Source organism: Amphimedon queenslandica, unplaced genomic scaffold (genome assembly GCF_000090795.2).
Source record: "Amphimedon queenslandica unplaced genomic scaffold, v1.1 AMPQUscaffold_12567, whole genome shotgun sequence".
Classification (NCBI taxonomy): Eukaryota; Metazoa; Porifera; class Demospongiae; order Haplosclerida; family Niphatidae; genus Amphimedon; species Amphimedon queenslandica.
Window position 1 is genome coordinate 11,995 of NW_003547196.1, and position 12,874 is coordinate 24,868.

Sequence of the window (12,874 nt, forward strand, 5' to 3'; positions counted from 1 at the left end):
TGTCCAGACACACACACAATTTGACTCCTGCCCATCAATACCACTGTCACTATGTACAGTTGGCATACATGCAGTACATTCAAAATTCAAAAAACTTATGACTATGGAATGTGTTATGAATACTGTTAGTATTGCATAACCATACCAGTGCGTTTAGACGCACTGTGTCTACATGCAAGTATTTAGATAAGCTACCCACTAGTGTTGATTGAGAGATCACACTAGGGGAGTACAAGATAAGAGAAGAGAAGACTACTAACAGTCAGTATAAGCTATACATCATTAAAGAAAAGTAATTTACAGTTTATACAATATTTAATATCAGGTACTGTATAGAACTGAAACAAGAAATAGTGAGACTATAGGAGAGGACAGGTTAGTGTATGAGAATAAGAAATGAATAAATAAAAAACAACAATTATTAAAACAACAAATTAATACACATTAGCGTCAAGGTCAATTTTAATCAGTTTTACTTACACAAAAAGTGTTTGGTACTGCATTAGTCCTTTATTGTGTCCAGTGATTATACACACAATCATCAATAGATGAGAAATCAATTGTTAGTGTCTTTATTGAAGGAATAAATTGACTATTGAATAAAAAATTAATAGATCTACATTAATAAAATGAAATCACAAATAATTACTATAAAAAATTATTTAGCTATGACAGCAAAGCAAGAAATGGAACAAATAAAAGAAGAAATGAAAAAAATTAAAAAGGAATGGGAAAAAAGTAGGGCTGGGCGATAGTATCGATAGTTGCACTATCGTGATAGTGTACAGCCTATCATGATAGTGATACTGCTATTCTAACTATCATGATAGTTGTTATGTGTGCATGGAGCATGGCATAAATGACACTTTACAGCTGTAAATAGCTTCTAATTAATGACAGCTTCCACAAATAGAGTGGTACAGCTTACTAGCACAGCTTAATTCAAGGTTTTTCACTGTCCCTGCTACATCAGCACCATGTGAACGTGTTTTCTGTATAGCGGGACAGTGTTTCTTGTTAAAAATTTGGATTAAATAAGTACAATGACTAAGTACAATGACTACATCCTTAAATAAATCATTGTATTTCCACATGTAAACCCTATGGCTGAACTATCGTGATATGTTCACTATCATGATATTAGAGTTACTAAATATCGTGATAGTGATATTACTACTATCGCCCAGCCCTAGAAAAAAGAGATAAAACACTGGAATACTTTAAACAAATTCAAGACGTGGAAAATGAAATGGATCAAGAGTGTAAAAAAATAATAGCAGAAATGGAAAAAGGAGTAAAAGCAAAAATAAAGGAGGAACAATTTAAAGAATTAAAAGCTGATCTAGAAATAGCAAAGGAGTTAAGGAAAGATGCTCAAGATAAAATATTACAATTACGACCCAATTTACAACTACTAACACAGAATGAAGTTTTTGTTACTTTCGTAAAAAATACAAAAGAAGAAGCAAAAAATTTTAGAGAAAAGAGAAGAAAGAAGTGGGATGAATATTACTTGAAGATAGCCTGTTTAGCTGCTTTAAGAAGTAAAGATCCCAGGACACCAGTAAGTCCACTATACATGATACATGTAGTCTGCTTGCAATTATATTTGTCAGGTTGGAGCCTGTATTGCTAAATGGCCAACAGCAAAGAGTGATTCAAACTCATACCGAATAGCTGGAATTGGCTACAACTCCATGCCTTATGTTGAAGGGGAAGACAACGATAGCTTATTCCCTTGGAAACGACATCATCCAAAAGCTACAGACCCTACACCTCAAGATCCCACACATACAGACCATACACCTGAAGGCCCTACACCTGAAAGCCCTACATCTAAAAGCTCTACACCTGAAAGCCCTACATCTAAAAGCTCTACATCTAAAAGCTCTACACCTGAAAGCCCTACAACTGAAGGCTCTACAGCTGAAGGCTATACAACTGAAGATTCTACATCTGAACACTTTACAACTGAAGGCTCTACAAAAACAGATCCTACACTAAAGCATGCCTATGGTAAGTATTAAAATTAAGCAATGCAATATTAATTTTAACAATTTCTAGTTGTTCATGCAGCAGTGAATGCTATCCTTAACAAGACAAGAGAAAGCATTAAAGGATGTACAATATACTTGACACATTTTCCGGACAATGATTGTGTTCATGCAATCATAGAAGCTGAAATAAGAGAAGTAGTTTATCTTAAATGGAAGAGTTGTGATGATGATGATGAAAAAGATGAGAGAATTAAGGAATTGTTGGATAATAATTCTGTTGAATTAAGGTAAAAAATTATGTAATGATTACTGATCAAATGAAGTAGGGAAATAAAGCGTGAAGAAATAAAAGAGGAGAAAGATCTCAAAGTTGTAACAGAACTAGAATATAGAATAGCTAACAAAAGTGATGCTGATGCTAACAAAGCAGCAAGGACAATGGCAATATCATGGGAACAGTTTTTCATGGGATTGCAGAACTATCAAAGACAAGACCAGGAGAAGAAAAGAACCCTAAAATCATAGTAAAAATAGCAAAGAGAGTATTTCCATTAGATTACCATCAGGAGCCCATAAAAATGAGCTCCTGTTACCATACATTACATTAAATTCTTAAAAAGCTATAAATGAACACTACAGATTGATAGATATTAAATGCACATAAACAAAAAGTCTAAGTGTGGCTGAAGCCCTATGCATGTATTTGACTCTCAATTTATATGTAGGTAGGAGCATGCATAGTGTCACCAAGCAAACAAGTAATGGCAGTTGGATACAGTGGATACCCTGAAGATATGGAGGAGATTAGTGATGATAAGTATCAAGGATATTACAGTAAGCATAATTTTACTCAACTATTAATATAAGGTCTAATTTTAGTGTCACATGCTGAATACAAAGCAATTATAAAAACCACATCAGTTAAAGGATGTACGCTGTATGTTACTCAAGAACCTTGTTGTGTTTGTGCTAAAATGATAGTACAAGCTGGGATAAGTAAAGTGATTTACAAGAATGAAGGGAAAGGAGATAAATACCTAGCTTCAAGAAAAACGCTACCAACATGTTTGAAAATAAGGTTACCTTTAAATACAAATTTACACTGAAATCACTATTATTTGTATAGACAAACACAAGTAAAAACTGTTTGGAACAGGCCCAAGATTCCCAGGCACTCAGAGCAAACTGCTGAGTCTCTAACAAAAGCAGCATTCTAAAGAAAAGAAGGGGCTCCAAAAACAGCCTTCAATTTGTAGTAGTTTTTATTTAAAAAAACATTGTTAGAGGTAATAAAAATAGATATGATACCGGTATCTTCTTTCCTTTCTTGGTCTGTTAGGCATTTTAGTTATAATACAATTGTAGATGCATGCATGTAGTTTTAGTTTATTAAAGAAACTAACCTGTATTTAACTTTAGCCATGTCCAGTAGTTTCCTGCTAGCAATCATGTGATCAGTATCATGATGTTTATCACTGACGTTTAATATCTCAGTGATACCAGACTGTATGATCAGCTTAGCACACTCATTACAAGGGAACAATGCAACATATATAGTACATCCTTTAACATCAGCTGAGTTCTTATTAAGGATAGCATTTAATTCAGCATGACACACCTTTATGTGGAGGCATACAGTAAGGAATGTAATTGGTACACTGTCAGTTGAATGAAGGTGTCCACTATAAAGAATGTCCATTAAGAGAGGCTATACTGTTGTATACTATTTCATATACACACACAACTGACACAACCTCTCCTTTTTCTCTGCCTTCCTCTTAAACCATCCCGTACATAATTCCCTCCTATGCATATTTTAGCCACTAATGAGGGTTCCAAATAACCCACTAGTGACTGCACAATAGATTGCTTCGATAACACAATCATAACAAAAGTCATTTTAGTACAGCACATACACACAATGTATAACTACTATACTATATCCCAGTTGAGTTTGGGACAAGAAAAACTGGAATAACTTTTTATAGGAATGTGGGATAAGGATGAAACTTTCACAGGTTCTTAGTCGCCAAAGTCCATTAAAATCTGTGAAATCTTGGGTCTCTCAGCCCTTGGGAACCCTGAGAACCGGGTTCTCCCTATAAACCCAATGGCATACCAAAATGACGTTTTATGACAATTTATCTACGTCATAGTTTACATAAGAACATGTGGTCGAGCGTGCAAACTGATAATTCTTCTTTTAAAAAGCTAACAGAGCCAGATCTTCTGATAATAATGGCCATTATGAAGACTAGTAGGCTCCAGCAGCTATTGTACTGCTTATCAGCAGCAGTAAGACTGTTTTAAGAGTGAAACAAGACAGCCGCCATGCTTCTATGAATATAATTAAAATACGTCATTTTTGTGACGTAGCTACATTTCGCAGCTGCTTCTACTTCCGTCCCAAACTGAACTGGGATATAGTATAGTATGCATACAAAGTACAAACATTACTTAACGAGTAGTTTAAATCAGCTACACACCACTCTGTCAGGATTCCAAAAACTAACTTATAAATCATAAAATTTATTGTTGATTTAGTTTTAAAATTTTAAAAGCTTTTTGAATGCTCAGAGCTCAAAGTTTCAATTGGCCGAATCGATTCAAACATCTGCATAGCATAAGGACATTGAGGTATGACTTTTTCTCAAAAATGAACTACACTGTACATATGGTGTTTCAAAAATAATATAGTGAAGCTTAAATTAAATTGTAAGTACAAGTATTACAATGTAGGTAAACTATAAGATTGATACTAAGCATATGGTTTGAAGCCAAAATTTTAATCTGCTCATAACAGAATTGTATTATAGGACACCAATGAGCACTGAGGCAATTGCTGCTACAAACAACAATAACAGTGTGTTAACTGTGTTTACACAAATTGTACCAGCTAAGTATTACTCCTACCAAGAGTCCATTATATTTAGAGAGAGTGTCTAACTGCCCTATAGTGCTAGTGATATCACCGCGTAGAAGCCCCAATTAGCTCTTCCTTTGATGTTCAGAAGACTCGAGTTGCAGGCTAGGAACGAAGAATGGGAATTAATTAATCGGGGCAAGGGGCGTGTCATCATAGATTTATTTGACTCTTTAATGTACATGTAGGTAGGAGCATGCATAGTGTCACCAAGCAAACAAGTAATGGCAGTTGGATACAGTGGATACCCTGAAGATATCCACCATACCCAGTAGTTTCCTGCTAGCAATCATGTGATCAGTATCATGATATTTATCACTGACGTATAATATCTCAGTGATACCAGACTGTATGATCAGCTTAGCACACTCATTACAAGGGAACAACGTAACATCCTTTAAAATTAGTTGAGTTCTATCATCAGCTGGTGAGCATCAATGTCACTTACAAACACACCTCCATTGGAAAGTTAATTTGATTTATAAATAAGAGATTGCAATTACATATGAGGAGCAAAAAGATGAAAACAAGTTGAGGCTATAGGGAGCTATGCTAAAAGAATTAAATAAACATGCACACAAATATTGTCAACACACAAGTTGACTCCTACTTATCAACTATGTACAGTTGGCATACACAATACACATTTGAAATTCAAAATATTTATGGTCATATATGGAAATGTGTTATGATTACCGTTGGCATTGCATTATCACTAGTACAAGTATAAGTACATCTTCATAATTGTATATAATAAGCTACTCACTAGTGTTTACTGAGAGATCAGACTAGAGGGAGTACAAGAGAAGAGAAGAGAAGACTACTAACAGTCAGTATAAGCTACTCCAGTAAAGAAAGGTAATGTATAGTGTATACAATATTTAATATTAGGCCACACTGTATAGAACTGAAACAAGAAATAGTGAGACTAGTTTACTGTACTAAGATAGGACAGGTATGAGAATAAAAAATGAATAAGTAAAAAAACCAACAATTATTGAAACAACAAATTAACATAACACGTACAATACACATTAATGTCAAGGTCAAATTTAATAAGTTTTAACTTACATAGAAAGTGTTCAGTGTTTATACACACAATCATCAATAGTCATATAACTACATAACATGTACAATTCCCTTGATTTATATTATATAGCTATGGAAGATGAAATGAAAACAATAGAAGCTGAAATACAAAAATGGGAAGCACGGGACAAAACATCAGAATACATTGAGCAAATGAAGCAAGTGGAAGATGAAATGAATCATGAATGTAGAAAAATAATAGCAGAAATGAAGAAAATGCAAAAGGCAAAAGAAAAACTAGAAAAAAGTATTGAAAATAAAATAGAAGATTTAAAAAAATTAAATGAAAAAGCAAAAGAGCTAGAACTAAGTACAAGAATAAAAAAAGCACAGAGATTAAAAACTGACGTTCATGAAATGAAAGAAAAGCTTAGAACATCAACAGAAAAGGATATTGAAAAATTAATAAAAGAAGCAGATGATTCACTAACAGAGAATGATGTACAAGGACTATTAAAAGGAGTTAAATTACTAACAGAGGAAGAGATAAAATCACTATTAGAAGTAATAGCAGGCAAATCAGGGGATGATAAAAAAGAGCTATTGGAAGCAGTTAAGTCACTAACAGAGAATGAGATGGAAATAATGCAAGACCAAGCAAAATCAATCAAATTAGAAAGGATAAGACAATGGGAGGAATATTACATGAATATAGCCTGTTTGGCTGCTTTAAGAAGTAAAGACCCAAGCACACCAGTAAGCTAATAATGACTAGTTATATTATGATATCATCACACAGGTTGGTGCTTGTATCGTTGACACTGAATCTTATCAAATAGTTGGGATTGGATACAACTCAATGCCTTATGTTAAAGGAGGTCATAATGACAAAATTTTCAAATGGAAAGGGTCAGAAAAGACAACACCTGATAAAGATGAAGACAGCACACTCAAATATCCTTTTGGTAATCTACAAATAAATTAATGTCTTAATTATTCTTTGTAGTTGTTCATGCAGCAGTTAATGCCATTACAAATAGGACCAGAGATAAACTTGATGGTTGCATATTATACACAACAATACACCCTGATGAAGACTGTGCTCGTGCAATACAAGTAGCTGGAATAAAAGAAGTAGTTTACAGTATGTTCACAAGAAAAGAGGGAAGAATAATGGCATCAGATATGGAGAGGTCAAGGAAAATTTTTAAAGCCAATAAAATTGAAACAAGGTACAGATGATATTATACAAAGTAGTAAGCAGCAAAACAACTCTAATATTTTTAATATTAATGAAATAATTAAATTAGTGTGATTCAATAACTTATCATGACCAGACTAATTTGTTATCATTGATCAATAAGATTTGTAAAATTGTAGAGAGATGACAATATCAAATGAAAAAGAACCAGTAAAAAGTCTTGAAGATAGAATTAAAAAAGCAAAGGACTTACATAAAGGACGTGAAGATACATGGCCTAAAGAGGCATATAAAGATGCTATATCATGGGAAGATTTCTTCATAGGAATAGCAATACTATCAAAAAAAAAGGCCAGGACAATATGACAGAAAACAAGGATCCCCGGTGAGATTCTATAAACACACAAATAACTTTAAAATATAATTCAGACAGGAGCATGCATAGTGTCTTCAAGCAAACAAGTAATGGCAGTTGGATACAGTGGATACCCTGAAGGCATGGAACTTGGAGAGATTGAACAGGAAAAAACTCATAAAGAATATAGTAAGTAATAACAAACAATATATTCATTACATTCCTTACTATAGTTACCCATGCTGAATACAAGGCAATAATAGGAGGACCAATAGTTAGAGGATGTACACTATATGTCACTTCATATCCATGCGATACTTGTGCTAAACTTATAGTACAATCTGGGATCAGTGAAATAGTGTATAAAGAAGATCAAGGACATCCAAATTCTAGAGAAATTCTAAAACACTGTCTTGAAAGTAAAAACAAGATACATGTAAGGTAAGACAACAATTTTAAAATTTGAGTAACATTAATAATACCTAATAACACAGGAAATGCAACCCAGAAAATAAAAGTGAGTTTTATGGTCATAACAAATAATATAATTGATAATATACATTTCATTATAGCATTTATAGACAGTTTGCACAAATGATTGTACAAGAAAAACTTTGTTGTGTTGTTTTTGTAATGGTGACTGACTTTTATATAGTAGTAAAATTTTTTTTCAATGGAATGTGTATCAACAAATTTAGCATTACTACTAACCCAACTTTAGCCATATCCAATAGTTTCCTGCTAGCAATCATGTGATCAGTATCATGATATTTATCACTGACATAAAATATCTCAGTGATACCAGACTGTATGATCAACTTAGCACACTCATTACAAGGGAACAACGCAACATCCTTTTAACTTAGTTGAGTTCTATCATCAGCTGGTGAGCATCAATGTCATTAACAAACACACCTCCATTGGAAAGCTAATTTGATTTATAAGTAAGAGATTACAATTAAATATGAGGAGCAAAAACATGAACATCTTGAGACTAATAGGAAGCTACTTCAGTAAAATAGCAGTTTATTTTATTAATGTCTCTCACTGTACTGTACATGCTACATGTACATGTTAGTTACATGTAATACTTAAACCAACAAAAATAACATTAAAATAACAACAAATTAAATAAACATGCACACAAATATTGTCCACACACAAGTTGACTCCTACTCATCAATCTTGAATGATTAAAATTGTTGTAACTATAAAAAGTGCCACAATTATTTTGTGAAATAGATTGTCAGTAAATTTATTAAGTAAAGTCTCATTATAGGTAGGAGCATGTATAGCAATCAAGTAATGGCTATAGAATATAAAGGTGAGCCTGATGGTATAGAAGATAAAATTAAAAAAGCAAAACTTGCAAATTAGTTCTCTGTAAATATTTCCAACTGTACGGTAACTAGTACTAGAATAGTACTAATATTACTACATGTAGTATTAGTAGCATTATTTGTACTATTCATGACTAGATTAATTATATTAGTATCAAACTATATAATGAGATGGCAAGTGTCATGAATAATAATTAAAGTGTGTGGCACTACCTCTTAATTACTAATGAATAAAAACAAAATATTCATAATCATAATAAACAGATAAACAAGAGTCACTAGAATACTTTGCATTGTGTATGAACTGCAATTGTTTAGCATCAACAAGGAACAACAGATTAAATAAAGATACAAACACTGTCCATGCACACACACTCAAGTTGACTCCTGCCCATCAATACCACTGTCACTATGTACAGTTGGCATACATGCAGTACATTCAAAATTCAAAAACTTATGACCATATATGGAAATGTGTTATGAATACTGTTAGTATTGCATGACCACTATAAGTGCGTCTAAATACTTGCATGTACATGTAGACACATTGCGTCTACATGCAAGTGTTTAGATAAGCCACCCACTAGTGTTGATTGAGAGATCAGACTAGAGGGAGTAGAATAGAAGACTACTAACAGTCAGTATAAGCTACTCCAGTAAAGAAAGGTATGTATAGTGTATATAATATTTAACATTAGGTACTAATTATACACGTAACATTCAAGACCAATAATAGAATCAAGGCTAAGTTATAGAAAGTGTTTGATATTCATTGCAATAGTTGTTTATTGTGTCCACAAAATCACCAATTGATGAGAAATCAATTGTCAGTGCCTTTAGAAGGAGTAAATTGACTATTGAATTAAAAATTAAACACTGAAATAGTAGGAGCCACATAGGTATAATTTAAAACACAAAGTGTACATTAAATTAATATTTTGATAATTGATTTATGTGCATATAGCTATGGCAGACGAAACAACACTTGGAACAGATGACAAATTGCAAGAAGAAATTGAAAAAATGAAAACCGAAATACAACAATGGGAAGAAAGAGATAAAACACCAGAATATAACAAACAAATACAAGTTATGCAAGAATTGGAAGACGAAATGGATTCTGAATGGAAAAAAATAATAGCAGAAATGGAAAATGCGGTAAAAGCAAAAAAAATACAAGATGAAGAGCATAAAAAGATTTTGGATAAAATAAACAATGAAAAAGAAGAGAAAATAAAAGAAGAATATACAATGCATGACAAAATAATGGAAGAAATAAAAAATAAAGAAAAAGAAGAGTCAGAAAAAAAGAGACACGAAGAAAAACTAGCAAAAATAAATAATGAAGCAGATGAAAAAAAAAAAAGAAGATAGAGAAAATGAAGAAAGATTAAAAGAAATATACAAGAAAGCAAAAGAACTAAACAACAAAGAATTAGATAGAGCAAAAGAGCTAATAACCGAAGCTCAAAAAGTAAAAGAAGAATTAAATACAACTACAGAGCAAGAATCTTCAAGAAAAGCTAAAATTAAAAAAATACAAGATGAAGTAAAGGAGTTTAAAATAGAAAGGAGAAGACAATGGGATGAATATTACATGAAGATAGCCTGTTTAGCTGCTCTAAGAAGTAAAGATCCAAAAACACCAGTAAGCTAATAATAATTTAAGGGAGTGAATACACAGTATATACAGGTTGGTACATGCATTGTTGACAGAGAAAATGGGCAAATAGTTGGGATTGGTTATAATTCCATGCCAAAAGATTTGGAAAAGTGCAAGCTCTCGGTGTGAAAATAACTCTGTAAATCCTAAATTAAAATATGCCTATGGTAAGTATTTAAAAGAAAGATTTTAAAAAATCTCTTTCAATAATAAAGAAAGAGACAATAAAGTTATTTTCTATAGTTGTTCATGCAGCAGTTAATGCTATTCTTAACAAGACGAGAGAGAGTATCAAAGGATGCACATTATACACAACACTGCATCCTGATGAAGATTGTGCTCATGCTATAATACAAGCTGAAATAAAAGAAGTTGTTTACTGTATGTACAAAAGGAAAGATGAACTGGATCCTGACCAGAAAAAAGCACAAGTTCTTTTTAAAATAAAAAAGGTTTACTACAGGTATACATGTAATTCAATATCCCAGTGTAACTTGAAATGTCTTTCCTTTTAAGGATTTTACCAAAAGATAATTTGAAAGATGATAAATATGTGAAAGAATTACAAAAAAGGATCGAACAAGGTAAAAAAAAGAAAGAAAATGCAGAGAGAGAGCCCGAACCAGCAACAACTATACCACCGGAAAAATTCTTTATGAGAATGGCAAAACTTAGCCAAAAAAGACCAGGAGACTTTCAAAACAAAGCAGTAAGTTATAGCCTGATTCACAATCACAACTACATGTATACTGCATATGTACAAGATGAATTTATTGGCAAGAGTAATATGTGGCAAATTTGTCTGTGGAAAGTTAATCAGCAAATTTTATATTGCAGATTAAAACAAAATAGTGAATTTTATATTGGTAATTTCCGCATAGAACAGCCAATCACCAATACTAATTCCTCAACAATAAATCATCTTGCGAAGTAACGAGGTAGTTCAAATATATTATGTGTACATGCAAAGGTACATGTATGTTTTGGTCATTCTTTTTATCATGCTTAATACATACATGTAGGTAGGAGCATGTATAGCATCACCAGACAAACAAATAGTGGCTGTAGAATACAGTGGTGAGCCTGATGGTATACAACTTGAAATTGAAAGAAAAGCAAAAGAATTACATCCAGGGCTAAAAACGAGTAATTTGTCAAGCTTTTGTAAGTAATTTAATTATTATAACTAATACATTTATGATTTATGCAATAATTGTAATTATAGTTGTACATGCTGAATACAGAGCAATTGTGGGTAGATCAGTTAGAGGGTGTACACTATATGTCACTTCATATCCATGCAATGTGTGTGCTAAAATGATAGTAGAGTCTGGTATAAAAGAGGTGGTACATTATAAAAATGGAGATTGGAATGATGATCGATGTTATAGCTCAAGAAAAATATTGACTACTTGTTTAGGTCCTTCAAACATAAGGTTAGTTTCATTGTATGTGGGTTTAATAAGCTTTTTTGATAGAAAATATGGGAGTGGAGACAGTAAAAATGAGAGTCAAGATGAAGCAAGTCGCAGTATTGCTATTGAAGGGCCAGGCCGTACTTACATTGGAAAGATAACAATAACTGATGTGCAGTAGTGAAATAGTGAATCACGTACAATATATCTAGCATTACAAAACATTATTATTATTATATTAGTATTACTACATGTAGTGTTGGTAGCATTATTTGCAGACTAGTATTAGTATTAATAGTTATTAGTGTTAAATTATATAATGAGATGGCAAGTGTCATGAATAATAATTAAGGTGTGTGGCACTACCTCTTAATTACCTGTGAATAATAATTAAGGGTGTGGCACCATCTCTTAATTACCTATGAATAATAATTAAAGGTGTGGCACCATCTCTTAATTACCTATGAATAATAATTAAAGTGTGTGGCACTACCTCTTAATTACTAATGAATAAAAACAAAATATTCATAATCATAATAAACAGATAAACAAGAGTCACTAGAATACTTTCCACTGTGTATGAAATGCATTGTTTAGCATCAAAAAGGAACAACAAATTAAATAAAGATACTAACATTGTCCATGCACACACACAAGTTGACTCCTACCCATCAATACTACTGTCACTATGTACAGTTGGTATACATGCAGTACATTCAAAATTCAAAAAACTTATGACTATATATGGAGAGTGTTATGAATACTGTTAGTATTGCATAACCATACCAGTGCGTTTACGTTTAGACACACTTGTAGTGCGTTTAGACGCACTGTGTCTACATGCAAGTATTTAGATAAGCTACCCACTAGTGTTGATTGAGAGATCACACTAGAGGGAGTACAAGATAAGAGAAGAGAAGACTACTAACAGTCAGTATAAGCTATACTTTA

The 12,874-nt window shown here is 32.5% G+C and overlaps 4 protein-coding genes and 2 long non-coding RNA genes across 6 annotated transcripts; 5 read left to right on the plus strand and 1 right to left on the minus strand.

Moving 5' to 3' along the window:
• Positions 1-152: 152 nt before the first annotated feature.
• On the plus strand, positions 153-545 carry LOC109587440 (uncharacterized). The gene is made up of 2 exons (XR_002187619.1): positions 153-292; positions 337-545. It is a non-coding gene; the product is annotated as an uncharacterized LOC109587440 (long non-coding RNA).
• LOC109587438 (deoxycytidylate deaminase-like) lies at positions 424-3,911 on the minus strand. Its single transcript, XM_020003679.1, has 2 exons — positions 3,401-3,911; positions 424-592 (listed from the first exon to the last, which is right to left on the minus strand). The coding sequence occupies exons 1-2, from the start codon at positions 3,694-3,696 to the stop codon at positions 511-513; spliced, it is 378 nt and encodes a 125-aa protein (XP_019859238.1). The 5' UTR covers positions 3,697-3,911; the 3' UTR covers positions 424-510.
• Positions 899-3,410, plus strand: LOC109587436 (uncharacterized). Its single transcript, XM_020003676.1, has 7 exons — positions 899-1,564; positions 1,617-2,016; positions 2,065-2,284; positions 2,324-2,521; positions 2,723-2,831; positions 2,877-3,075; positions 3,124-3,410. Coding segments are annotated over exons 1-5 (1,134 nt in total). The 5' UTR covers positions 899-1,249; the 3' UTR covers positions 2,724-2,831; positions 2,877-3,075; positions 3,124-3,410.
• Positions 3,912-6,081: 2,170 nt separating the features above from the next.
• LOC109587432 (uncharacterized) lies at positions 6,082-7,191 on the plus strand. The gene is made up of 3 exons (XM_020003671.1): positions 6,082-6,705; positions 6,749-6,914; positions 6,956-7,191. Exons 1-3 carry the CDS (start codon positions 6,082-6,084, stop codon positions 7,189-7,191), a joined length of 1,026 nt encoding a protein of 341 aa, XP_019859230.1.
• Positions 7,192-7,342: 151 nt separating this feature from the next.
• LOC109587439 (uncharacterized) lies at positions 7,343-8,013 on the plus strand. The gene is made up of 4 exons (XR_002187618.1): positions 7,343-7,535; positions 7,580-7,694; positions 7,739-7,946; positions 8,000-8,013. It is a non-coding gene; the product is annotated as an uncharacterized LOC109587439 (long non-coding RNA).
• A 1,798-nt stretch (positions 8,014-9,811) lies between these two features.
• Positions 9,812-12,283, plus strand: LOC109587433 (uncharacterized). The gene is given in 9 exon segments (XM_020003672.1): positions 9,812-10,032; positions 10,220-10,493; positions 10,539-10,618; positions 10,620-10,675; positions 10,752-10,971; positions 11,025-11,217; positions 11,531-11,672; positions 11,734-11,944; positions 11,987-12,283. Coding segments are annotated over 9 exon segments (1,515 nt in total). The 3' UTR covers positions 12,105-12,283.
• Positions 12,284-12,874: the final 591 nt, after the last annotated feature.